Source organism: Pollachius pollachius (genome assembly GCF_949987615.1).
Source record: "Pollachius pollachius genome assembly, chromosome: 6".
Classification (NCBI taxonomy): domain Eukaryota; kingdom Metazoa; phylum Chordata; class Actinopteri; order Gadiformes; family Gadidae; genus Pollachius; species Pollachius pollachius.
Window position 1 is genome coordinate 1,758,002 of NC_136939.1, and position 27,990 is coordinate 1,785,991.

At 43.1% G+C, this 27,990-nt stretch overlaps 1 protein-coding gene and 2 long non-coding RNA genes across 3 annotated transcripts; all 3 read left to right on the forward strand.

Moving 5' to 3' along the window:
• The first annotated feature begins 210 nt into the window (after window positions 1-210).
• On the forward strand, window positions 211-9,164 carry LOC307077468. Its single transcript, XR_013811940.1, has 7 exons — window positions 211-417; window positions 4,363-4,487; window positions 5,544-5,660; window positions 6,471-6,513; window positions 6,773-6,802; window positions 7,484-7,625; window positions 8,274-9,164. It is a non-coding gene; the product is annotated as an uncharacterized lncRNA (long non-coding RNA).
• A 2,368-nt stretch (window positions 9,165-11,532) lies between these two features.
• On the forward strand, window positions 11,533-16,019 carry LOC307077550 (T-box transcription factor TBX2-like; the record flags this gene model as incomplete). Its single annotated transcript, XM_079738978.1, is given in 8 exon segments — window positions 11,533-11,810; window positions 12,245-12,512; window positions 12,767-12,913; window positions 13,505-13,581; window positions 14,321-14,442; window positions 14,940-15,358; window positions 15,728-15,988; window positions 15,990-16,019. Coding segments are annotated over 8 exon segments (1,602 nt in total).
• A 3,143-nt stretch (window positions 16,020-19,162) lies between these two features.
• LOC307077506 lies at window positions 19,163-27,193 on the forward strand. Its single transcript, XR_013811943.1, has 8 exons — window positions 19,163-19,340; window positions 21,355-21,464; window positions 23,112-23,231; window positions 24,222-24,246; window positions 24,514-24,543; window positions 24,882-24,911; window positions 25,464-25,620; window positions 26,267-27,193. It is a non-coding gene; the product is annotated as an uncharacterized lncRNA (long non-coding RNA).
• Window positions 27,194-27,990: the final 797 nt, after the last annotated feature.

The following is a 27,990-nucleotide window of genomic DNA, read 5'->3' on the forward strand; positions in this document are numbered from 1 at the left end:
TGACATGTTTCAAGTGACAACCGTTATTAATGGTTTCTTCTCCACATAATGGACAAAAGCATTTTAGGTTTTATGATTTTGTAGATAAGACAAACAGGACACTTTGCCATTTCCGCTACAGCCAAGACCTAGGTGAACTTGTACCACTGTATGGCTTATTTACTGTACCGCCCACTTCCTTTCTTTGCGGGATTCTGCTTATGAACCACCAAAAGACAATACACGCTCGTTTACCTTGTGTCTCTGTTAGAATAATTTACGTGTTGAACATTTACCACTCGCCGATTCAAACCTAGCCCGAGACGACCTCCCACAAATGATCTAATTAGTCACTCTGGTCCAACTTGGGAGTCAGAATGGACTTTTTCTTAGGCTGGAGGAAGTTTTTTCTATTTCTTCCAGTCTTATTGACTGCCGGTAAGTGTTTTAGCGTGGTCTATATTTGGAGTGAGATTGTGTGGGCCGGTATCTATTTGAAAGGATAGTTTTGAAAAAACGCATTTATTGAGCGAACCACACTTTTAAAGCGAGACTCAATTGTTGCATCATGCGTTATTATGGTGTGTTCTGCTGGTGTGCTCAGCCTTCCTAGTCGGAAGTCGGGAAATCAGCAACTAAAAAAAAAATCTTACTAAGCCTGGTGAATAAATATTAGTACCTCCATATTGGAGGACAAACAAACGTTGCTGGAACTTGGAGTGAATGGTATCACTATTTGTTTCGAAGTTGAGTTGGTGGTCGATCAGACTGTAACTGGTCTGATGAGTTGTTGAGTCCACGATGACAGTGTCGTCAGAATACTTGATGTATGTGATGTTTGGGTTTGTGCTTGTCCAGTCCTTGGTGTAGAGCAGCGGTTCCCAAACCTTTTTCCTGCGCAACCCCTTCTACGTCCCAAATGGGTTGGCGCACCCCCAATCCCCACTTCAAAAAGAGGGGTAAAAATCGCAACAAAGCTTTGCTTTATCGCCATATAGCCTAAAGACTCATGTTTATTCATGCGCAAATAAACAGAACACGCATGACAATAACAACATCAACAAAGTTACAATATAATGCAACAAAGCTACGCACAAGCTTCCAGTTTTAAGAGGATGAGTGACAGACACAGGCTCAGTAACAGAAAGCACGGTTATTTTCATCCGCGTAAAAGAAAAATTGCAGCAATAGGCTTGTCAAATGACCGTGGAGCTAGCATCATCATCATCATCATCATAACACAACGGTTATGGAAATTAGAACGACAGTACATTGAATTAAATTGCAATGAAGTTACAAACGATCCACAACATTAAAGAGAATAGGCTCCGAAAATAATCTACCCAGGTGAAGCCCAGACCCAGATAATTGTCATCATATTTCCTTATTTTTTTCCCCGTCTGGTGTTCACCCTCATCACCTCTTTTTTGCCATCTCCTTCCCTCCTCTTCGATTTCCTCCGGCGCATCGTCTGACTCCCGCTCATTTTCACTCTCTCATCCTCACTCTCTCTTGGTCCCTCTCCTCCTTCGTGACTAGCAACTTTATCATAAGACGTCCCACTTGACAGTTTCCTTGATTTCAGCCAGTTAAGCATATATATAATATATAGGCTAAGGAATGAATGAAACGAGTTGGCGCGCATAGCCTAGCCTGCAGTGCTTAAAAGACAGCTTCTTCAAGCTGTCTTCTTCTACGTTTCTATCAAAAACTAATGAATTATAGTTTTTTGATCTAAAATAAAAGGGGTTACAAAGGACATGTTTACTGTTCATGTTTTTTTATTGTATGGAAAAATCACACTTAAAAAAACAGCACTGTAATAATTGTGTAATAATGCACCACACCGCCATTACATTTTTCATCTCGCGGACCCCCGGTGGCAGCTCGCGTACCCCTGGGGGTGCTCGTACCACACTTTGGGAATCCCTGGTGCCGAGTGTGTAAAGAACTGGTGAGATGACAGAGCACCTGTAGGGATCCTTCTGGATGAGCTGAGGTGGCCGTTAACTCTCACTCTCTGGTGTCTGCCTGTCAGGAATGAGAGGACCCAGTGTATGAGGTAGGGATTCACATCCATCTGGCTAAGTTCTTGTCCCATTAGATGGGGTTGCACAGTATTAAAGGCACTTGAAAAGTCTAGGAACACCAGCCATAGAAATGACTTGGGCTTCTCAAGGTGGGTGTAAAGCTCCGTGCATCAGCGTTAGTGTGGCGTCGTCTACCACTCTGTGACGTTTGTATGAAAACTGAAGCGGGTCAGCGTACTTACTGACCTCTGCCTGTAGTTGTGTGAGAATTAGCCTCTCCAAGCCTTTCATGACCGGGGATGTTAAGGCCACAGGTCGATAGTCATTATCACAGGTGGGTTTACTCTATACCTACCTATTGTTTATATCTGATGGAATTTTGACACACCGCTACGTAGACAGGTTTACAAAGATACTACTGAATCAAAATCGGAATCAGAATTGCTTTTATTACTTTGCTTTTATTTTTCCTTACATCTTATTTTAAGAGTTAAATTCTTAGGCTTGATTCCTCAACAACCACATAGCAGCAACAATACAAGATAAAGTAAATCAAGATAAGTAGGCCTACAAATTAAAATATGTAAAAAATAAGTAGCAGCATCGATCACAATAATAAATAATAATAAAATAAATAGTCAGTATTAATAAGAGAAATTAAAACAGTTTTAGTAGGTTAAATAATAAAAAACATAGGTGTAGTTAAGTGTAAGTGTATAGTGTTCACGAGGTTATTACTAGTTATAATGTGGTCATACTTACATAATTATGGTTGTGTTTGACAGGAATGACTATATATATATATATATATATATATATATATCGTGACTATAGTGAATAGGTGTGCTGCTTATAAGGAAGTGTCATGTGGTGGAGTCATCTAACCTGTGATCCCCTTGATTCGTACTGTCTGTTAACGGTGGCACATAGAGAAGGTGTCCGGTATAGAAGGTGATCCGGGCATCCAGTCCGGATCCAGCAGCTTCGTTGACAGTAGAGGAAGCTCACCTCTCACAGCTCGCTTTTAGTTTTTCTGTCACTCAACTTGTAATTTATTGACGGTTCCAAAATCGTTGTTATTTACATTACCTTCGTAGTGACCACCTCTGCTAGTTTGGTATTCAATAAGTTCTTGTGGCCTCGTTTTCTGTTGAACAACAGTTCTGCAGGTGACTTCCTGTGAGCCAGTAGTGTGGCTCGGTAGTTAAAAGGGGCTAGATATTGTTTCCCCATAGTTTTATCTTGCTAACCTCCTTGGGTATGTTTCTGTTTTTTTTGGGAACTTGATGACCCTTATTTGTATGGGAACTTTATTTACCATTTTAATTCTCCCCTTATCTGTCAGTTGATCTGGCCATAAGGTGGGGTCTTCGCCAATGATCACTCACACATCTGCTGCTCTCGTTAGCTTTGCGCAGGTGGATCTGTGGTTGGGGTAATGCAATTCTACTGCTGTCTGTCTGAGTCACCTCTGACACTTTCCTTCTGCACTCTTGATGCTGGTTCATTGCAAGCAATAGTTTGGCACTCGTTTGGAGTGATGAGAAAGGAACATTTTAAAAAATACAAGTGGCCCTTTGGCTGACGCAGCCCCAGGCGATTGCCTTATGCCTTGTGGTAAAACCGCACGTCTATCTAGTTGAATTCTGTTTTAGTTTGGGTCAGGGTAGGCTACTTTGTTTATGGCGCATGGGTGCGCCTCCTAGGCCCAGCGCCTTTGCGCAGTAGTGAAGGTGCGGTTTGGCCCAGCTCAGTTACAATACAGTACCCTTATAGTAGGGCGGGGTTTAGGCTGGATGGCGAAAGCCGCGGCAGCTACGTAAGCATCGTGACCTCATAGCAGCCCGACACAGTGTAGCCTGCTAATGAATCCAAGGACAAAGAGGAACGCAACACAATAAACAAAGAGCAAGAATGTAGGACATCCAAGAAAGACGGCAAACTTCTGCGTGACATTTTCTTCAAAAACCGATAAAGGACCCACCTATATTAGGCTCCTTTATTAGGAGCCTAATAAAAGGAGCCTCCTTTATTAGGCTTTGCCAAGAATTCATACTAGGCCTATTCATAATCAACCCTCCTCTGCTGAATATAATTTGTATAAGCTTCATTAGAATTGTATTGAGCCTGGCTGTCATGTTTTTCTTAGCCTTAATTAAAAATGCTTTCGTTGTTTATTTGGTACGCCTATCGTTTAATGTGTGTCCGTGTCAGATCTACATCTTTCTCTTCATTACCACGTGTTCATTTAGGTTAATTTCTTCAAGGATAAGATTGTACAAAGGTTCATATTGTGGCCTCTATATTCTTTGTTGTAGATACACAATATAGTTAGACACCCTTTCTCTGTCAGTTTTCTCTACAGTTGGCGTATTTGGTGACCAGTGCAAAGTCACCCATCAGGGCAAAGCAACGACGTACAACATCTTAAACCCTAAGAGCAATCCAACGTGTGAATACAGCTGGGCTGATTCTAATGTAAGTAAAACATTTAAGTGGATTACTGGATTATTGAATGATTGTGATTGATATTAAAATGAGTGGCTGAATATTTTATTCAATGAGTTTAATAGCCTAGTGTTTTATTAGCATTATGTTGACATAACAATTCATTTTTTAGTTATCGTGGGGTTAATGTCTTTAAGAAACTATTTTTCTGTTGCACTCCAAAGCATTTATTTATTGGTCATTTCAAGCAGCAAGTTTGTGCTTAAATTTGACATGGAGTGATATACAGGACGACGCCATTTTGAATTCTTGGATGACTACAGTATAGTGTTCTTATGGCACGTTTCCACTGGCGGGTGCGGTTTGGTTCGGTATGAATGGCTGCGGTACGGTTCGCGTTGTTACCACCAAAAGTGGGCGTGATACGGACTGAGCCGGGATTAGCCGTACTTGTCTCTCAGTACTCCTCCGTTGGGGTACCAAGACGTCTGAAAGGGTGCCAACAAGTTCCACCTACACACGCCGTCCGTTGATTGGTCAACAGAATCGTCACTTCCGTGCGACAGGGGGTTAATAACAAACAAACACAGTACCCGCAAGGTATTCCTTCTTGGACGTCCTACATTGTTGCTCTTTGTCTATTGTGTCGCGTTCCTCTTTGTCCTTGGATTCATTAGCAGGCTACACTGTGTCGGGCTGCTATGAGGTCACGATAGTTACGTAGCTGCCGCGGCTATCGCCGTCCGGCCTAAACCCCGCCCTACCATAAAGGGTACTGTAACCGTAACTGAGCTGGGCCAAACCGCACCTTCACTACTGGGCCAAGGCGTGCCGGGCCTAAGGGCACCCGCCGGTGGAAACGCGCCATATTAGATTTGGCAAAAGACCACGAAATACTTAGGAGAAAAATTAGATGTTTTTGTGATGTGTTTAGTTAAACTTTAAGGTAAATTAAGGTGTATAGTATTCCCGTAACTAATCCTCTTGACCCACAACATTTTGAAGGCATGAAACAATTTAAGTGAATACGGTGCTGTCAATCATGTCTAAAGTCCTACACATTCCTACTGTGTGCTTCAACTACAGGACTCACTGGCAACTAAAACCGAACCCAATAATGGAAATATATCCTCATCTCACTCCTCTCTCACTTTGCTTGGATGCCGGAAGAACGTTTGTGTTGATATTAATTGCCCTCTGAAGGTAAGAGAACCTCAGTACTTGACCTCCATTCAGATAGGAAGCACTGTGCATTGTTGTCATCTCTGAGTATTTTCTGAAGCTGGCACTGACCCAGTCTCCGCACAGTGTTTAAATACGGATGCACCAGTTCTGATACAAAACTTTAATGAGTCTGCTTTCCAAACATTGGCATCATATCTTCACAATATAGCCACTATATCAGGATCATTCCTTGTTTCATGAGCGTATTCATTAAAATACGAAATAGATTTGTGTAATTGCTGCTTCTGTATAACCATGGCCCAACCTGTCCTCCAAGCTTACATTAGGTTTCTCTTTGCAGATTTTGCTGGCCTATAGTTGAAAAGTAGGATGTAAGGCTATGTTACCGCAATGTTGCCGACCACTTGTTTTTTATCCCGACAAAAGCCTTGTAAGGACAGTTCCTCTGCGTCTCTCTCGTAGATCGCACCATCTTTCAACGTCTTTGTTTAATACGACTGCATCACCTTCTCTCACATGATCAGCAGCTCCCAGATTTCACTTTCTCTCCAGTAAGGACTAGCTAGCTAGAAGCCATCAACGCTACTGAATCTGTTCTACAACTTCCAAACTGCAACACTACCACATGGAAGATACATCTGTGAAACGCATCGACTCAGACTCACCTCGGGCTCCAAAATCTTCGCTGTCGGTACAGTTAGGATGTTCATAGAACCAAGGGCCAGGCACAACATACTCTGAGCCAGTGGTTCAAGAAAGTGTTTAAAGAGTTGACTTGAAGAGTTTTCTTCCTGTAAACCACATGTTCTTTTTCTCCTCTCATTGTAGACCTATAGATCTAAAATGAAAGGATATCAAATTTGCTGCCACAGTGAGTTTATTTTTATCCTTGATTATTATCAGCGAGAAACATAAATATTTAATTTTGAATTAATGTATTTTTGCTTAAAATATTATTCCACTGTAAACATTATTTCGATGTCAAAATAATATTTTCCCAAAACGATTTCCTTTTAAGCTGATGTGTTGATAGAACCAATGTCTTGGATAAAATTAGTATGGAGTTGAATTATATGAATGGTTGGTTTTCAAGTTTTAGTTAATGTTTACTTTGCTGTTTATTTCAACAGCTAACTGCACTGCTGTACCAGAACCTCAAGGTAGGGATGCATTACTTTTACCAACTCCACAAATGGCAACATGCAAACCTATTGTCTTCTGTCTTAGTTATCTGGTAGATTACGAATGTCTACAATTAATATATAGAATCAGAATAGGCCAAATGTGCTCATAATTTGTTTATGTTTTGAATGTTTTCCCTTTTTCTACTGAACTTTGGTTGTTCTTGTTGTTTGGTCATCTAATGTTTTACTGAAGTATTTTGAGGGCTGTACAATTAACTTGACCTGTCAGTATTGTACTTCTACAGCTAATCCCACCGACAAATCTTAAACTAATTGTTTGTCAGAAACTTTCACTTCATGAGGAAATGTTTTTATCCTGGATCCAATCGTCTGCTGTTGATTATTATTTTTCTCTACGGCGCTCAAAGCAGTATAGTATATAAACCCTGAATTCCAAAGTAAAACTTTGATTTACCTCGTTAAATTAGAATAATCTGTAGTGTTTGCCAAACCTAAACCAAGATATTCAACAACCAAATCGGTAGATTAATTTGAAATATAGTCAGCAATTTCACAGACATCATATGGGTTCAACTGAGTTTAGCAAACCCTGTTGGGGGAGGCTGAGTGTGTTAGCCATTAGTGTGTGGTCTAACTATGCGTTGATTCAGATTCAGAGGCTTTGCCAATGACCCTTCAATGTATTTCTGCTTGTAGAACACGTTGACCCCACAACCAGCAGCACCCCGCCTCCGGCTGTTTTCTGTACTCCGAAGGTCACTGGAGGGATTGCGGTGGTTATTGTCTTGCTCATTGTGATGGCCATTGCGGTGGTCCACTGCAGAAAGAAAGAAAACAGGTATTACAAACAACATTTTTGATTACAGTCATATGCCCTCATTGTCGCAGCCAGTAATTATGAACTTTCTTCACCCAATCAATCCTTGTGCAATTCAGTAATACAATGTTGGCTAAACATTATTTTCACTTAGATCGCCACATTTTGTCTCTCTTTACTGTGAATCTAATGTGTGTGTTTGTAGGCCTACATATATTATTCTGGATGTTCAGTGTGGCTGTTTGAAACCCATATTATGAGGGGTCGAACAATATTATGGTGCTCTTGTGCATTAAAGACTGTTTAGCCTACAGTTGATTACTGAATTGAATAAGGATTAAACACCCAATAGAGCCAAGGCCTACACAATGAAGTGTATGCACAGAGCGAATGGTAGAAAGATCATCAATAGACTGATGTGGTCTGACTGGTTATTGTTGATTGATTGTTGAAGCAGATTCTGTTGATAGTAGGGCTTTGCCACACAATGCCATATGGATAACATATTAAACGGTAACTTGTGAATATTGTGCGCCGCTCAATTTCTGAATGAATTATTCCTTTAAAATAAGAGATTTTTTCCTTCGAATTATACATTTTGATATGGTAGAAATATTTACATGATGTTTATTTATGATGATGCCCTTTTTTCCCTTTCTAATAATACAGTTGGTTGGAGCGGTTCAAGAGAGCGCGTTGTTCCAGCGAACCACAAAGCAATGGAGCAGATGCAAGACCAGAGATTATACCGATGCTAAACGTTGGTGTGGCATTGGTATAACCGTGATGAGGTTGAGGTCTATTGGCTGTGGAAGCTGGAAGACTCTTGATGCTGCACCAGAGTGTGCACTTTGGAGTGATTTTGGTCCAGTAACACAGAAACGGGATCATGTATAAATCTGAATGGCATGAATAGTATAAATCTATAAAAATATTAATATTATATTATTATATACTAGACAAAGTATTATTATTATTATTATGATGATGATGACGCTGTTCAAGTGGAGTGAGTTACAATGTTGAAATGAAAGCAACAATATAAATCCAGTCTAGGACTGTGATTGATGATCAACCTGAGAGGAGTATGTAATGATGCTGTGGAAGCTCTTCATGCTGTACCAGGACGTGCACTTTGGAGTCACGTGCAGATGAATGAATATTATTATCCAATTGAATTTTGTACTCGATACTCCTCTCTTTTGCTCACTCTCTCTCTTTCTCTCGAATATTGCATTTAATTTATGACTATGGACTTTAAAAAAAATCTATATATATAGTATCTATGTTATACAAAAATTATACAATATATTTCAAACTTTATATACTCAAATGTATATATTTTAACGGGATCAAGATAATCAACCCTATTAGATATAGGAGATATAAATGCATGTTATTCTCCTGTCTCTTTGATTTCTGGATGGATTATGTAGACTGTTAAGGGTTCAGCATGTGCTGCGTTCTTGAGACATTGGCAAGGTGGTGTTTCTGTAAGCTGCCGATGTGGCGTGACGATGACTCACAGAAGGGCAGTTACGAACCACAGAAACGTCAGCATACGGTTAGACTCTGATTGTTCTTTGCCTCATGAATAAACTGGCTTGACTGTATCGGAAATGACGTGTCATGCACTTCTTACAATCTCCGCACAATATACAATGTTATGAACAATCGAAACACATGACAACAGTAATACGTTTATGTAAGGAACATTAGTTGGTGTAGTGGAAACAATAAATAATTAAGATTGATAATATGAAATGATTAACAAGACCGTTAAATTTAATAGGCCATGTTATTAATATTTTGAGTATTTTGTGAATATTTATGAGCAACAATGTTAGCCTGAAATCCATAAGAAAGTCATGCTAAATAGTCAATGATCAGATGAGTTAATGCAGAAGGGTCAATACTACGTCAATAGTATGACATGACGTAGCAGGCGTTTTCCTCTTCTTCCCTGAGCTTCAGCATATTGCATTCTCAGGTCACACACGCACTACACAGCATTTGACCATATATCTTATTCCAATTTAACAGTGACTGCTGCAACAGAGTCAAGAAAACACCAGGTGCTTCCTCACTTTAAGTGTGTGAGCTGGTATGTTGATCCAGTATATAGCCCGGATCGCCCCGTTAGTCCTTCATGGTCTCTCTGCCAGTTTCGTTGCTCTTACCATGTCCCACACAAATCCACCAAAGTAGGAGATCTTTTGCTTGTTTCACTGTGGGAGCTTGTTGGACTACACTTAGAACTGCGGATCCAGTAATATAATAATCATCTGCAACAGCAGTGATTCAAAATGAACACTGCAGGTTTGATAGGCCAACGCTGGAATAGTTAAGTAAGGTTACTAAACATGTAAAACACATGTCAACTATTGTCATGTGTTCGAGGAATAAAAATGACATTGTTGTTATTAATGAAAGTGTGTGTGTCCGTTTATGGTTATGAGAGGAAAAAAAAGTGTAATGACATCATTGAGTTTCCCCAACCGCTATTGTTCCACACCAACCATGCCATTAATTGACATCTACAGGCCCCAGCGCGTCCAAAAATGTCTCCCCCATCTTGTTACGAACTTGCCTTCTGGAGATATGGAATTGGACTGGGGAGTCATTGGAGTTTTTATCCCTGTACCTATAAGAGTAAACTTAACAACATTTGCAATCGACCTAACCCCTTCTCCATTATGCACCAAAGCTATGGAACACCGTACCTCTGTGCATCAAGCAGGCGAGCTCAGTGGATATCTTTAAAAAAGATCTTAAAACATACCTATATATGAGAGCTTTTAGCAACAGAGGACGGGTTGGGTAATTCTTATTATTTTTATTTTTCCTTTTTCTTTTTCTTTTAGTGTTGTGTTAAATGTTCCTGATTGTGTTGAATCTTTTAAAATGTAAAGCACTTTGAGCTGCATTCTGTGTATGAAAGGTGCTATACAAATAAAGTTTATTATTATTATTATTATTATTATTATTATTATTATTATTATTATTATTATTATTATTATTATTATTATTCCAAAGCACATCAATGGACATCTACAGACTCCAATGAGTCCAACGATGTTGCTCCCATCGGGCCTTTCTGCACGTGTCTGGAAGAATGTTTTCAGGGGCTATATGTATGTAGGTAAGTAGGTAGAGTTGAAATGGTTGGCGGTGTTCCAGCTGAATTATAGTTGTAAATTGTATTGTTTGTCCACCAGATGAAATTAGAGCCCAACTCTCTTTTGCATGTGTGCGTGTCTAGATGATTAACTAAATAGTTGGATGACTGCATACTTTGATGCATAACAAAATGCTAAATAAGAGTGGTCAGGTGAAACATTCTTATCAACCCAAATAACTGCTTGACTGATGTTGTACCATGACCAAAGCATATGTCTCCAAAATACATATGTGGTGACCACCTATTTGAGCTGTCAATCATAACCAGCCGCCTTCCAGCCCGGGACCTCCCTAGAGAATCCAACCAACTCGTCTCTCTGAAAGTCTGGTATCTACGCTCAAGCTTCTTAAGTCACGCAAATGGATTAGTGTGGATTTGATCTGATGCACTTCCATTTGCAGTTCATCTGACCACTAGTGACCTGCTGGCCAGCGTCTATCTCATGCGTCTGGACTCTTCTCATCTCTCCTCAGCCTTTACGCTGCGTCTGGACTCTTCTCATCTCTCCTCCTCTCTACGCGCGATGCAGACCGCGGCTGCTCACCTAGAGTGAAACACATTCCGGGTTCAATTGTTTGAGTCCCTGATAGCCTCTCATACGATGCGTAATGTAGCTTCACGTAATGTTCAACGACACGTTGGATGTAGACGCGTCGTGTGCACCCGTGGGACCCCCCCTCCCCCCTCCCTCTCAGCGCCGGAGTCGCCGTGGTTCGCGCCCCATTCCGTCCCTGCCGCGCGGCCGACATGACCGACTTTGTGGCCACTGTTCCGTTTCTCCCTGGTTTCCCGTTACCCCCCGGTATCCTCGGCAAACGTTTCCCGGACCGCGGGCTCTGTGACGAGGCGGACCCCAGCGGGGGACCGGGAGAGGGGGGTCACCCACACCAAGTTCGAGGGGCTCGCTCTGCGCGCCACTCGGAGGAGCGGCCCGCGGATGATCCCAGAGTCACCCTGGAGGCAGGTGGTCTGTGGGGGGAGTTCCACCACATGGGGACGGAGATGGTCATCACCAAGTCCGGGAGGTAAATATACACACACGTGTTTCTCGATTCAATTTAAACGATACGAATGAATCTTTTCTGCGGACATTCAGGGAAATGTCCGAGAGCAGCGGCGATAACCTGCAAGTTATCCCAAAATACATCGACTGGGATTGGGACACAGAGAAGTGAATAGGCCTACTACAGATTTTCTTTTAGATTTTTCTAAGTCGAAGAATTTTCCTTACTGGCTTTGGGGATATTGTTGTTATAGATAAAGATAGATATATTACAAAATCCATAATAATCTTCATCAATATTATTAGTATGAACTTAACATAACTTCTGACAAATGTACTTATTGTAAGCAGCTTTGGATGAAAGCGCCTGCTAAATGCACTAAATGTAGGCTAAATGTCTAAATGTTAACCCCAATGATCCTGGTGTTCTGTTCTCTGGATAATATCCGGTTCCAGAAGAATGTTTCCTCCGTTCAAAGTGCGCGTCAGCGGGTTGGACCCCGGCTCCAAGTACATCCTCCTGATGGACATCGTGGCGGCGGACGACCGGCGCTACAAGTTCAACCACTCGTGGTGGACGGTGGCGGGCCAGGCCGACCCGGAGATGCCCAGACGGATGTACATCCACCCGGAGAGCCCGTCCACCGGAGACCAGTGGATGTCCAAGCCGGTGGCTTTCCACAAGCTCAAACTCACCAACAACACGTCGGACAAGCACGGATATGTGAGTAAAAAAATAAAATCGAAATAAGTCAAAGTAAAATCGGCGTTTTGCTGATTTATCATTTGATTTAAAATATTGTTATTCCTATGATTTGCTATGTATATATTTCCACAACCGTTACACAAAATACACACCTTTGTAAATGTTATATTGTACAATATTTCGTAGGTTGTAAGCATATAATTAAAGAAACGTAATATATTGCAGACTTGATCTTTTATTTTGAAGTGAACTAATTTCTTCGTGCTTTCCAGACCATTCTGAACTCGATGCACAAGTACCAGCCGCGGTTCCACATCGTGAGGACCAACGACATCCTCAGGCTCCCCTACAGCACCTTCCGCACCATCGTGTTCCCGGAGACAGAGTTCATAGCCGTCACCGCCTACCAGAATGACAAGGTAGGGACACTCCAGTTCTCCCAGCACTCCCAGTAGGACTGGTGCTCTCATTCTGAAGGCTCTCTGTCTCTCTGTCTCTCTCTAACTCAATACTCCTCCCTTTCTCTCTCTCTCTCTCTCTCTCTCTCTCTCTCTCTCTCTCTCTCTCTCTCTCTCTCTCTCTTTTCCCTTCCATAATTGTGATTTCTCAAGGTCCTTGAGTATTTACCAATCACCAACCGTATTCCATCTTCCTCTTCCTCTGGCAGCTTTGTTAAAGCAGAGAGCCTGAAAGTTAGATCAACAAACAGACGGTAGAAATGAGTGAAAAAGAATTCTACTCTGCAGGCCGGCCAGTTTGGGGTCTTAGAAAGAGCACTGCATGAGTACATACATATGTACGTACGCACGTACATACATACATACATACTGTACATACAGCACTACATACATACCTACATACATACATACGTTCATACAAATGTTATAAACATAATAATATAGAAAATGTCATCAACTTAATAACCTATAGAACCTATGTTATCAGCATCATAACAGAACATCCCCTTCAGTAAGCAGCTCTTCTCTGACTCAGCGTCGTTTCGTCTCCAGATCACGCAGCTGAAGATAGACAACAACCCGTTTGCTAAAGGCTTCAGAGACGCAGGAAACGGAAGACGAGAGAAGAGGTAACGTCAACCCAAGGTCTGTTTCCATTCTGCCGTCAACCAGTGACTCACACGGGAGGACACTTGACCCCTGACCTCTGGTCCGGTTGGGATGACCTCATCGTCGTTGTGGTGACCTCGCCTTTCATTGTGATGTCCTCATCTCTCTTCATGACCTCATCTGTCTTTCTGATGACCCAATCTGTTGTTGTGATGACCACATCTCTCGTCCCTCTGTAATGACCTCATCTCTTGTGTGATGACCTCATCTCTCGTCCCTATGTGATGACCTCATCACTCGTTGTGACGACCTCATCTCTCGTCCCCGTGTAATGACCTCATCTCTCGTTGTGATGACCTCATCTCTCGTCCCCATGTGATTACCTCATCCCTCGTCCCCGTGTGATGACCTCATCACTCGTTGTGATGACCTCATCCCTCTTCCCCGTGTGATGACCGCACCGCTCGTGTGATGACTTCATCTCTCGTCCCCGTGTGATGACCTCACCTCTCGTGCGATGACCTCATCTCTCGTCCCCATGTGATGACCTCATCCCTTGTCTCCGTGTGATGACCTCATCCCTCGTCCCCGTGTGATGACCTCATCATTCGTTGTGATGTCCTCATCACTCGTTGTGATGACCTCATCCCTCCTCCCCGTGGGATGATCTCACCTCTCGTGGGATGACCTTATCTCTCGTCCCCGTGTGATGACCTCACCTCTTGTATGATGACCACATCTCTCGCTCCCGTCCGTCAGGAAGAGGTGGAGGCCCTCAGAGGGGGAGGAGGAGCCCGGCCCCCTGGACCCGGACTCAGACGACTCCTCCTGTCACCTGACCGGCACCAGGGGGCCCGCCTCCATCCCGACAGCCAATCATGGTGCTTGTTCTTTAACACTAGGAACCAATGAGATCATGAGTTGAGATGAGTTGTGTTCTCACAGGGATTGTACCTTGTGTCATAAAGGGAGTGATAGTGTCGTTATCCGGGGTGTTGGTCTATGAAAGGACCTGGGTTCGAACCCCGATGTTTACAGCTTCCATGGCAGCATCAAAGAGCAGGATGGGTCCGAACATTTCACCGTCATGTTGGAGAACAGCCTCTACTGTATAATAAATACTGAGTGATATTTCTTGTCTTTCAATGATAGATGGCTTCCATCTGTAAATACGTGGTAATTGGTGGATGATGTTTTGTGTCTTCCAATAAGCGAATGAGTCACTGTGAGTGAATACATTCTGGTTGGAAGAATGGGAATCAAAGCCCTAATCTTAATAACAGTATGAACACCGTGCTATCCAATCAGCTCGTCTGTAGCAGTGACTAATGATACGACACTTGAGTTTCAACCAATGAAAACGCTCCTCCTTCCTCAGACGGGAGGAACGCGGAGAGCGATGAAGACCTCAGTCCCCCTCAGCAGGGGTCCCCCGGAGACCCCGGTCGCTGGGGGGGCCCTGGGTCTCCTCTGGACCTCACCGACCGGGACGCCCCCCCTCTGAGGCCCCAACACCCGGGGTCCGGGAACAGACACGGCGCGCTCCACAGGACGACCCCCAAACCCTCCCGACCCCTCGGCGAGACGGAGCGGGACCAGGACAAGGAGCGGGACCGGGGCATGGCCGGAGACGGTGTGCTGCCCGCTGGGTGGCTGACCGCGGGGGGTCTGTCTGCGTTGGGGTTCTACCCGCAGCCCCTGATCAAGCTGGGGTACCCGGCGGTGTTCTTGAACCCCGGGCCGGCCGCTCTCCTCCCATGGGCGATCTGCGGCGCCGGGCGGCTGCTGGTGACTCAGGTAGGAGGACAAATAGGTGCTCTCCTCAGGTAGGAGGACAGACAGGCGCTCTCCTCAGGTAGGAGGACAGACAGGTGCTCTCCTCAGGTAGGAGGACAGACAGGCAGGTGCTCTCCTCAGGTAGGAGGCAGACCTCCAGGGGCTCTCCTGACCGCTCAGGACAGGAGAAGAAACAGCCTTGTTGAAAAGAGTAAATCGACAAAATGGTAAAAATTCTCCCGCCCTTGATTCCCAGTTCATCCCAGTTTGTCTCAAGGGCTCCAGAAGCCGGCCACGCCCCTATCACAGCCTGTCTTGTGTATAGGATATGAATGTCTCTCTATACCGTAGAACTCTTCCTACAGGACTCATCCTGGTCTCTCCCTCCAGGGGGTCTGCGTGTCCCAGTATGGAGGAGGGGGAGGAGAAGGGGGGCTCCCCCATCCCTACGGCCTCCTGGGGGGGGCGGTGAGGCCTGCAGGGTGGCCCCCGGGTTTGGCACCCCCCTCGGGGCCCCCCACCTCCACCGCCACCAAGAGGCCCCCCAGCCTGCGAGGCTCCCAGCCCTGGCTGAGGTCCAGCCCCTACCACATCCCACCTCCCTCCAGGGGGCCCCTGACCTCCGGGCCCCCCCACCCGCTGGCCCCTGCCCCCTCCCCGCAGGTCTGGACCCAGCCTGTGAAGCGGCTCAGGGCCGGAGCAGAAGAATGGACCACCTCTGAGAGTGACCGAGATTGTCCGAGAGTGATTGAGTGACCGAGAGTGACCGAGAGTGACCGAGAGTGACAAAGAGTGACAGAGAGTGACCGAGAGTGACCGAGAGTGACTGATAGTGACCGAGAGTGTTCGAGATTGTCCGAGAGTGACCGATAGTGACCGAGAGTGACCCAGAGTGACCCAGAGTGACTGAGAGTGACTGATAGTGACCGAGAGTGTTCGAGATTGTCCGAGAGTGACCGATAGTGACCGAGAGTGACCCAGAGTGACCCAGAGTGACCCAGATTGTCCGAGAGTGACCGATAGTGACCGAGAGTGACCCAGAGTGACCCAGAGTGACCCAGAGTGACCCAGAGTGACTGATAGTGACTGATATTGACTGATAGTGACCGAGAGTGTTCGAGATTGTCCGAGAGTGACCGAGAGTGACCTGGACCCTTGGAGCCAACCGCTATCACAGCCCCTACATCCAGCTACTGCTACCAACTGACACTCTCCCACTAGCTCTACCTCACCCACTAGCACTACCTCTACCCCCTACCATTGCCCACTAACGCTGTCCCACTACCAGTACCCATACCCACTCCCCACTACCTCTAACACTGCCTACAGGTGGGTACTGTACCCACTACCACTGCCTCTCCCCCCACCTGTACCTTCTACAGGTAGGGGAGTGAGGGCGGGACTTCAGTCACATGGGTATAGCGGCGAGGGCGGGACTTCAGTCACATGGGTATAGTGGTGAGAGCGAGGGCGGGACTTCAGTCACATGGGTATAGCGGTGAGGGCGGGACTTCAGTCACATGGGTATAGTGGTGAGAGTGAGGGCGGGACTTCAGTCACATGGGTATAGTGGTGAGAGTGAGGGCGGGACTTTCACAACAACCTCAACAACAAAGGAAAACATTGATGAATATGAGAACACTACCTTCTGGACTGCTACGAATCTTTACTCCAACATAACTTTAACAAACTATTCATGTATCGACAATGTGAGACCTGCGGAAAACCTCTCTAAGATACTTTCTCTCTGTATCACCTAATAATTACCCATATTGCACTACTTTTTATTTAATAATTCCGTTCCCCTGTGTAAATAGAACATTTTTTAAATGATTGCTGTTTTTTTATATTCTTATAATGCTTAATGTGATTTTGTATCTTGACATCAAAGTGTAACTTTGATGTCGTCTGTGTTCTTGATCAAATTAAGAACTATCTTAGCTTCCCAGTCTTCCAAACTAAGAGAGGACTCTTAAAAAAAAAGTTTTTTGAAACACATTTTTATTGTTTTTGGTCAAAATATGAATAATAAAGACAATCACGTTAAAGTGGGCTTGTGTGAATCTGTATTCCTAACGTGTTGGTGATGCGTCATATCAACGTCATTGCTGTGCACAGTTGGTAACAACGGTTTCTTGCATAATGGGTAGAAATATGCAATACTAAGGTATAAATTGTAAAATAAGGTACAACTGTGCACCACTAGAATGCAATGTATTCCAAAGAAAATGTCACAATTTCGCTTTACCTGAATTACTACATTTGAAAATGTTGCACGTTTCACGAATCAAGAAACATAACTTACAATTTATTCCATTAAAACACAGATTTGTATTGAAACTGCTCATAGGCATATCGTCTGGAAATTAGTTTTCAAGTAATGTCCGGTTTGAATCGTGAAATTCATACATAAAGCAGAGTTGACTGTCTAGGGCTGATGTCAGAGAGAAAGTACAGTGAGCTGTCTACTGGCCCCACCTCGTGGAGAGGGATGGTACTGACGCTAGGGATGCTAACACGCACACACACACACACACACACACACACACGCACGCACACACACACACACACACACACACTGATGAAAACGCATCACAGCACAGCACATTAATTAAATATTACTCTTTGTAATTATTATTATAAAGCCTGCATAATTATTTAGTAATGATATTATTTTATTTATGTATGATATATTCATAGAACAGATCATAGTGCCGTTGCACCTCTCCGGTTTTGACTGCTCTTCCTCGCATGTCTCTCCCTTGTTCCCCTGCGTCCCGCTCCGAGGTCATCAGAGCCTCTTAGCGGCTCTCTGAGCGAGTCTCTGAGCTCCGGAGGTGACGGCTGACATGTTGCCTCGGAGTCCTCGGAGTCTCGGAGCGCTTCGGCGCGTCTCGGAGACGAGCGATCCATCCCGCGATGAACCGCCTCGCTGATCTCCGTAACTCCCATCCATCACCTACTTCCTTCCTCCCTTCCTCCCTGCTGCGTGCGGGGTGACGCTCGCCCGCACCTGGCCGGAGGGTTTGATGTGTTTCATACGTCCGTCCCTGGAGCGGGAGACGATGACCACCGCTACGGAGATCAAACTATAAACACATGCAGATAATATAGGACCAACCTTATTGTGCAGCCAAAGATACATGCTGTTTATCTTTAATCGTATCTCATACTTTCTCCTATGAAACAAATGTCCCATCTGGGTTTAATAATTATAAATATACACTTTTGTCTCTTATCTCAAAGCTCAATTAAGATTGAGTAGAAAGATGGTTTGAATCCTGGCCGTGCTTTTCATTTAACGGCTCTCCTTCGCTCACCGGAGCCGTATGTCCTGACATTTGACCTGTCAGGGGGGTTCCTGGGCTGACCTGTCTCCGTCTCTAAACAGGTGTTGGGTCGTTTCAGCTTGGCCCTGGAACACACACACACATATTTAACACACACACACACACACACACACACACACACACACACACACACACACACACACACACACACACACACACACACACACGCACGCACACACACACACAAACACACACACACACACACACACTTACACGCGCGCACACAATAGTAATGTATTAATAATGTAATTATTTCAGTCTATGCTACTTCTGATGACATGTTTCAAGCTAACAACATGGATGAATGGTTATGAATGGTTTCTTCTCTACATAATGGACAACACCATTTAAGGTTTTATGATTTTGTAGATAAGTTAAAGACTAAACATGGCCACTTTGCCATTTCCAAGACAGACAGGGGTTTACCTGGGTAAAGGAAAACACGTAGGCGTGGCTAATATCCTTCGACTTCCTCTGTTCACCAGTTGACAGAATGTTACCTCGTTTACCTTGTGTCTCTGTTAGGATAAACCACCTGTGGAACATTTACCGCTCTCCGAGTCATACTTAGCCCGAGATGACCATTACACAAAGTATCGGATTTGGTGTCGGAATGAAGTTGCTTTTTTTATTCATTCCAGCCTCATTTACCGGTAAGTGTTGTAGCGTACTCCTATATTTGGAGTGAGAGCGTGTGGGCCGGTATCTATTTGAAAGGATCGTTTTAAAACAACGCATTTATTGAGCGAACCACCGTAAAAAACGAGACGAAATAGTTGTATCATGCGACTATCTCGCATTCCATCGGATATAAACGATAGGTCTACGTGCGAGTAAAAGTGACTCAAATGTATAACTATCAGGGACGGACTGGCGGACTGGTGCGAAAGAATAATCGAACCCAGTAGCTGCTTCCCTCCGAAGTTTCACTAAGGACACATGGAGCTCATTACTCGCAGTTTTAACTGGTAAATCTCAATTTATTCGCAAACTTTAAATGCGGACTGTACACCCTGCTCGCTGGCTTGGAGCAGGGCGTGGAATGCGAGTGAGCGAACCGGAATCCCCGGTTGGCCGATAGTCCCGGCACTTTTCTTTTTTTTTGTATCTATAGGCGACCGGCCCGTAAAACCAGTTGATCAGCGGCCCGATTGACACTGGGCTGGCGCAATCACTATCGGCGTGGTGGGTTTCCTCACCAACAGGGCATGTAGCCTACTTCATTCTGCCTGTCCTCGAACCGCTAGTTTAAACAACTCTAAAGGTAATATTGAAGTCGACATTTAGGATTACCCGTGATTTTAGATATACAATTTGATCATGGTAGGAGTCAAAATCTAAAAAAAATAAAATCTGTGAGATGAAATCCCGCAAACAATCTTGAAAAGGAATACATTAGTGACTTTTTTGTTAATCTATTTTCTTGCTTTTCGTATTTAATCAAATAAATTCATGATATGGTACCCAAATGCACGCTATCTGCTCGTTGAAAATCATCTAACGTCAACCGGAGCCAACAGACTGTAAACCTCTCGTTTACACAGTTGACGATATGGCCAATCATCATCTTGTCAATTGAGAGTGAACGAGCACACGCACATTGTCAATGACTTGGCTGAACGCAAGGCGCGTCGAATGCCTTGTCAATAAAATCGAGATGAACAGTTGATGTGAGGCCTGTATACACGTTGGGTTGCAAAATGGCATTTTAACATTTCCTTTAACGACCAACATTTCTAACACAAAATATATAGGCTAGATTATAAATGGAAAAAAAATATATCAAATTAATCAAATAAAACAGTTTAAGGGTTATTATATTATGCCCCAACCAGACCTTCTAATATTTGAGTTCATAATTTGTCCATATCTTTACGTTCTTAGAACTTCTGATGTCTTGAAACTAATTGTTCACTATTTCTGTTGGAGTAGCCTACTATAGGCCCATATTTTAGATGTGGTACCTAGTGTGTATGTGGTTTCATTTAGTTGGAATCTTTGTAATAGATGTTTTTAGTTTAGCCTAACCAAGCCACTTAAGGGGGCAAATCAGCTCAACTAGGTGCCTGCCCCAAGCCTGGATTAATGGGGAGGGTTGGCATCAGGAAGTAAACTCTAGTAATGAGAATAGCCTATGTGTACCTGAAAGTGAGAAAGAATACTAATGATGAACATTTACACTAGGGGTTTAACCAACACATGTCCCTGTGTTTGTCTGGGTGATAACACAACATTACATTCCTAGCTCTGTGTGTCTGTCTGTGTGTGTGTGTGTGTGTGTGTGTGTGTGTTTAAGCCGGATGGCGAAAGCCTCCGCAGCTACGTATGCATCGTGACCGCACCCCAAGTCTAATAAGGGAGCCTCCTTTATTAGGCTTTTCAAAGAATTCAAACTAGATAATCAACCTCCTTATCTGTATTAGCTTCATTAGAATTGTATTGAGCCTGGCTGTGTCTTAGCCTCGATTAATGCTTTCATTGTTCATTTGTTAGGCGTGTAGTTTAATGTCTGTCCGTGTCAGATCTACATCTTTCTCTTCATTACCACGTGTTCATTCAGGTAAATTTCTTCAAGGATAAGATTGTACAAAAGTTCATATTGTTGTCTCTATATTCTTTGTTGTAGATACACAATATACTTAGACACCCTTTCTCTGTCATCTACAGTTGGCGTATTTGGTGACCAGTGCATCACCCATCAGGGCAAAGCAACGACGTACAACATCTCAAACCCTACCAGCAATCCAACGTGTCAATACAGCTGGGCTGATTCTGATGTAAGTAAAACATTTATTAAAGTGGATTACTGGATTATGAATGATTGTGATTGATATTAAAATGAGTAGCTGAATGTTTTATTGAATGAGTTTAATAGCCTTCTGTTTTTTTGGCATTATGTTGACGTAACAATAATAATTTTCAGTTATCGTGGGGTTAATGTCTTTGAGAAACTTATCAGTTGGATTTTGTTTCTGTTGCACTTCTCCAAAGAAATGATTTATTGGCCATTTCTGGCAGCAAATTTGTACTTCAATATGAGTGACATACAGGCCGACGCCATTGTGGGATGGCTACAGTATAGTGTTCTTATGGCGTGTTTCCACCGGCGGGTTCGGTTCGGTATGAATAGGTGTGGTGCGGTTCTGTTCGGTATGAATAGGTGCGGTGCGGTTCGCGTTTCTACCGCCAAAAGTGGGCTGGGTCCGGACTTAGCCGCGATTAGACATACTATTCTCTCAGTACTCCTCCGTTGGGGTACCAAGACGTCGGAAAGGGTGCCAACAAGTTCCACCTACACACGCCGTCCGTTGATTGGTCGACAGTATCGTCACTTCCGTGCGACAGGGGGTTAATAACAAACAAACACAGTACCCGCAAGGTATTTCTGGGCGTTTGCCGTCCTTCTTGGACGTCCTACATTGTTGCTCTTTGTTTATTGTGTCGCGTTCTGGGATTCATTAGCAGGCTACACTGTGTCGGGCTGCTATGAGGTCACGATGCTTACGTAGCTGCCGCGGCTATCTGCATCCGGCTTAAACCCCGCCCTAGCAAAAGGGTACTGTAACCGTAACTGAGCTGGGCCAAACCGCACCTTCACTACTGGGCCAAGGCGTGCTGGGCCTAATGGCGCATTTCCACCGGAGGGTTCGGTTCGGTTCGCAAAGGTGCGGCACACACGCTTCACGTTTCCACCGCCGAAAGTGGTCGTGACACGGACTGAGCCGTACTCGTTTCGCACTCGTCTACTCCTCCGTTGGGGTACTGAGACGCCTGAAAGGGTGCCGGAAAGCTCGAGCTACACGCACCCTCCGTTGATTGGTCGACAGAATCGTCACTTCCGGGCTACATGGGGATAAAAACAAACAAACACCGACCGCGAGGTATTATTCTGGACAATGGACATGTCGCGCAAAACTTTAGCTTGGGCGAACAAGGAGGTGGACACGTTCCGAAACTGTTGCTGGACGACTTCCATGGTAGCTCTTGGTTTAATGTGTGGCGTTCCTCTTTTCCATTGTTTTTATTTAGTAGGCTACACTGTGTCGCGCTGCTATGATGTCAAGATGTTTAGGTAGCTGCCGCGGCGATCGACATCCGGCCTACCATAAGGGCATTATGAGCTGGGCTATATTGCCCCCTGCCCCCCTACCGGCCTGAGGCGAACCGAACCTAACCCTCCGGTGGAAAAGCGCCATATTAGATGATTTGGCAAAAGACCGCGAAATACTTTGGAGAAAAAATAAGATGTTTTTGTGATGTGTTTAGTGAAACTTTTAGGTAAGTTAAGGTGTTTAGTATTCCCGGAACTAATCCTCTTAATCCACAACATATTGAAGGCATGAAACAATTTGATTACTTTAAGTACTGTCAATCATGTCTAAAAGTCTTACACATTCCTCCTGTATGCTGCATATCCTGTAAAGGGCACGGTACTGGCACATGAAGGACAACCCAAAAATGGAAGTATATCCTCATCTTACCGCTCTCTCACTTTGACTGAATGCCTGAAGAAAGTTTGTGTTGATATTGATTGCCCTCCGAAGGTAAGAGAAACGTAGTACTTGAATTCCATTCAGATAGGAAGCACTGTGCATTGTTGTCATCTCTGAATATTTTCTGAAGCTGGCACTGACCCAGTCTCCACACAGTGTTTAAATATGGATGCAACAGAGTCTGATTTCCAAATATTGGCATATCTTCACAATATAGCCACTATATCAGGATTATTCCTTTTTTCATGAGCCTATTCATTAAAATAAGAAATAGATTTGTGAAATTGCTACTTCTGTATAACCATGGACCAACCTTGTCCTCCGAGCTCTCATAAGGTTTCTCTCTGCAGATTTAGCTGGCCAACAGTTGAAAAATAGGATGTAAGGCTATGTTACCACAAGGAAAATAAATTGTGAACATCGCTATTGTTATATTCTGATCCAACAGATGACTTGACACTTAACCACTTCCACCCAAGCAATTTGTTCATTTATTATCTCCTCAAACAAAAGGTCAATCATTAATACCCCTTAAATATAAGGGCCAGTCTGATAACCAATCTTTGGTTTGATGACTGGTTAACACCTGGGAGAATATAGATCTATATTCAGTGTTTTGTCCAAGTCAAAGCAGGAATCAGAAATGTTGCCTTTGCAATTGCAATATTAAATAAAGAGGTATTGACGTCAGCTAGGAGCCATCAATGCTACTGAATCTGTTCTGCAACTTCCAAACTGCAGCACTACCAAATGGAAGATACATCTGTGAAACACATCGACTCAGACTCACCTCGGGCTCCAAAATCTTGTGCTCGGAGCCGCCTTCACTTTATTTGGCAGACACTTTTATCCAAAGCGACAAGTTAGCATTTTTGTCAGAAGAAAGAGAAACAATATGTCGCTGTCGGTACAGTTAGGATGTTCATAGAACCAAGGGCCAAGCACTACGTACTCTGAGCCAGGTCCCAGAAAGCGTTTTAAGCGTTGACTTGAAGAGTTTACTTCCTGTAAACCACCTGTTCTTTTTCTCCTCTCTTGTAGATCTACCATCGAATTTGCTGCCTTAGTGAGTTTATTTTTATACTTGATTATTATCAACGATTATTATCAACGACAAATATTTATTTTGAATTAATGTATTTTCGCTTAAAATATTATTCCAATGTCAACATTATTTCGATGTAATTTGTATTTTCTGAAAATAAATTCCTGTTATTCTGATGTGTTGATGGAACCATATATCTTAGGGATAAAATGAAAATAGAGTTGAATTATTTGAATGGTTGGTTTTCAAGTTTTAGTTAATGTTTACTTTGCATGCTTATTTCAACAGCTAACTGCACTACTGCACCAGAACCTCAAGGTAGGGATGCATTACTTTCACCAACTCCACAAATGGCAATATGCAAACCTATTGTCTTCTGTCTTAGTTATCTGGTAGATTACAAATGTCTACAATTAATATATAGAATCAGAATAGGCCACATGTGGTTATTAGTTTTTATTTTAAATGTTTTCTCTTTTTCTATTGAACTTTGGCTGTTCTTGTTGTTTGGTCATCTAATTTGTAACTGAAGTCTTTTGAGGGCTGTACAATTAACTTGACCTGCTAAAATTATAGAATGAGTATAGAGTTTAATTATTTGAATGGTTGGTTTTCAAGTTTTAGTTTTTGTTTACTTTGCATGTTTATTTCGACAGCTAACTTCACTGCTCTACCAGAACCTCAAGGTAGGGTAGCAACACACATTAGGTAGCAACATGCGAACCTAATGTGGTCGTTATTTGCTTATATTTTGAATGTTTTCCCCTTTTCTACTGAACTTTGGTTGTTTTTTGCTGTTTGGTCATCTAATGTGTAACTGAAGTCTTTTGAGGGCTGTACAATTAACTTGACCTGTCAGTATTGTACTTCTACAGCTAATCCCACCGACAAATTATCCTGGATCCAATCGTCTGCTGTTGATTATTATTTTTCTCTACGGCGCTCAAAGCAGCATAGTATATAAACCCTGAATTCCAAAGTAAAACTTTGATTTACCTCGTTAAATTAGAATAATCTGTAGTGTTTGCCAAACCTAAACCAAGATATTCAACAACCAAATCGGTAGATTAATTTGAAATATAGTCAGCAATTTCACAGACATCATATGGGTTCAACTGAGTTAAGGAAACCCTGTTGGGGGAGGCTGAGTGTGTTAGCCATTAGTGTGTGGTCTAACTATGCGTTGATTCAGATTCAGAGGCTTTGCCAATGACCCTTCAATGTATTTCTGCTTGTAGAACACGTTGACCCCACAACCAGCAGCACCCCGCCTCCGGCTGTTTTCTGGACTCCGAAGGTCACTGGAGGGATTGTGGTGGGTACTGTCATTGTGGTCATTGTGGTGGTCATTGCGGTGGTCATTGCGGTGGACCACTGCAGAAAGAAAGAAAACAGGTATTACAAACAACATTTTTGATTACAGTCATATGCCCTCATTGTCGCAGCCAGTAATTATGAACTTTCTTCACCCAATCAATCCTTGTGCAATTCAGTAATATACTGTTGGCTAAACATTATTTTCACTTAGATCGCCACATTTTGTCTCTCTTTACTGTGAATCTAATGTGTGTGTTTGTAGGCCTACATCTATTCTTCTGGATGTTCAGTGTGGCTGTTTGAAACCCATATTATGAGGGGTCTAAAAATATTTTTGTGATCTTGTGCATTAAAGACTGTTTAGCCTACAGTTGATTACTGAATTGAATATGGATTAAACACCCGATAGAGCCAAGGCCCACACAATGAAGTGTATGCACAGAGCGAACGATAGAAAGATCCTCAATAGACTGATGTGGTCTGACTGGTTATTGTTGATTGGTTGTTGAAACAGATTCTGTTGATAGTAGGGCTTTGCCACACAGTCTTATGGATAAAATATTAAACGGTAACTTGTGAATATTGTGCGCCGCTCAATTTCTGAATGAATTATTCCTTTAAAATAAGAGATTTTTTCCTTCGAATTATACATTTTGATATGGTTGAAATATTTACATGATGTTCATTTATGATGATGCCCTTTTTTCCCTTTCTAATAATACAGTTGGTTCGAGTGGTTCAAGAGAGCGCGTTGTTCCAGCGAACCACAAAGCAATGGAGCAGATGCAAGACCAGAGGTTATACCGATGCTAAACGTTGGTGTGGCATTGGTATAACCGTGATGAGGTTGAGGTCTATTGGCTGTGGAAGCTGGAAGACTCTTGATGCTGCACCAGAGTGTGCACTTTGGAGTGATTTTGGTCCAGTAACACAGAAACGGGATCATGTATAAATCTGAATGGCATGAATAGTATAAATCTATAAAAATATTAATATTATATTATTATATACTAGACAAAGTATTATTATTATTATTATTATGATGATGATGACGCTGTTCAAGTGGAGTGAGTTACAATGTTGAAATGAAAGCAACAATATAAATCCAGTCTAGGACTGTGATTGATGATCAACCTGAGAGGAGTATGTAATGATGCTGTGGAAGCTCTTCATGCTGTACCAGGACGTGCACTTTGGAGTCACGTGCAGATGAATGAATATTATTATCCAATTGAATTTTGTACTCGATACTCCTCTCTTTCGCTCACTCTCTCTCTTTCTCTCGAATATTGCATTTAATTTACGACTATGGACTTCCAAAATCTATATATACAGTATCTATGTTATACAAAAATTCTACAATATATTTCAAACTCTATATACCCAAATGTATATATTTTAACGGGATTAAGATAATCAACCCTATTAGATATAGAAGATATAAATGCATGTTATTCTCCTGTCTCTTTGATTTCTGGATGGATTGTGTAGACTGTTAAGGGTTCAGCATGTGCTGTGTTCTTGAGACATTGGCAAGGTGGTGTTTCTGTAAGCTGCCGATGTGGCGTGATGATGACTCACAGAAGGGAAGTTACGAACCACAGAAACGTCAGCATATGGTTAGACTCTGATTGTTCTTTGCCTCATGAATAAACTGGCTTGACTGTATCGGAAATTATCTGTCTTGCACTTCTTACAATCTTCGCACAATATACAATGTTATGAACAATCGAAACACATGACAACAGTAATACGTTTATGTAAGGAACATTAGTTGGTGTAGTGCAAAAAATAAATAATTAGGATTGATAATATGAAATGGTTAACAAGACAGTTAAATTGAATAGGCCATGTTAATATTTTGAGTATTTTGTGACTTCATGAGTAACAACGCCTGAAATCCATAAGAACGTCGTGCTAAATAGTCAATGATCAAATGACTTAATGCAGAAGGGTCAATACTACGTCAATAGTATGACATGACGTAGCAGGCGTTTTCCTCTTCTTCCCTGAGCTTCAGCATATTGCATTCTCAGGTCACACACGCACTACTTCACAACATTTGACCGTGTATCTTATTCCAATTTAACAGTGACTGCTGCAACAGAGTGTAACCAGGTGTAAGAAACACTGTTAATTTCAACTCGCATGGTCCCACGTGGGGTACCTAGTTCTCAGCAGCCAATCAGAAGCTTTGCTCTTCCGGTCTTTTCGGATCTCGGCCCGGGAAGCGAGGGCAGCTGTGTGTTAAGGAGAAGAGGAAAACTAGAGAAAAAAACCCAGAGTGAAACCTGTGAAAAAGGAAAAAAGAGTCGGAGCATTTACCCAGTGGAGGTCTGGAGCCAAGTGGCTGAACGAAGGAGAGTTACGTCGGCTAACTGCTTGCCTGTCCTCCGGAGAGCTGCTACGAGGTTCGGCATCGGCATGCTCCACCTTGATACACAGAGC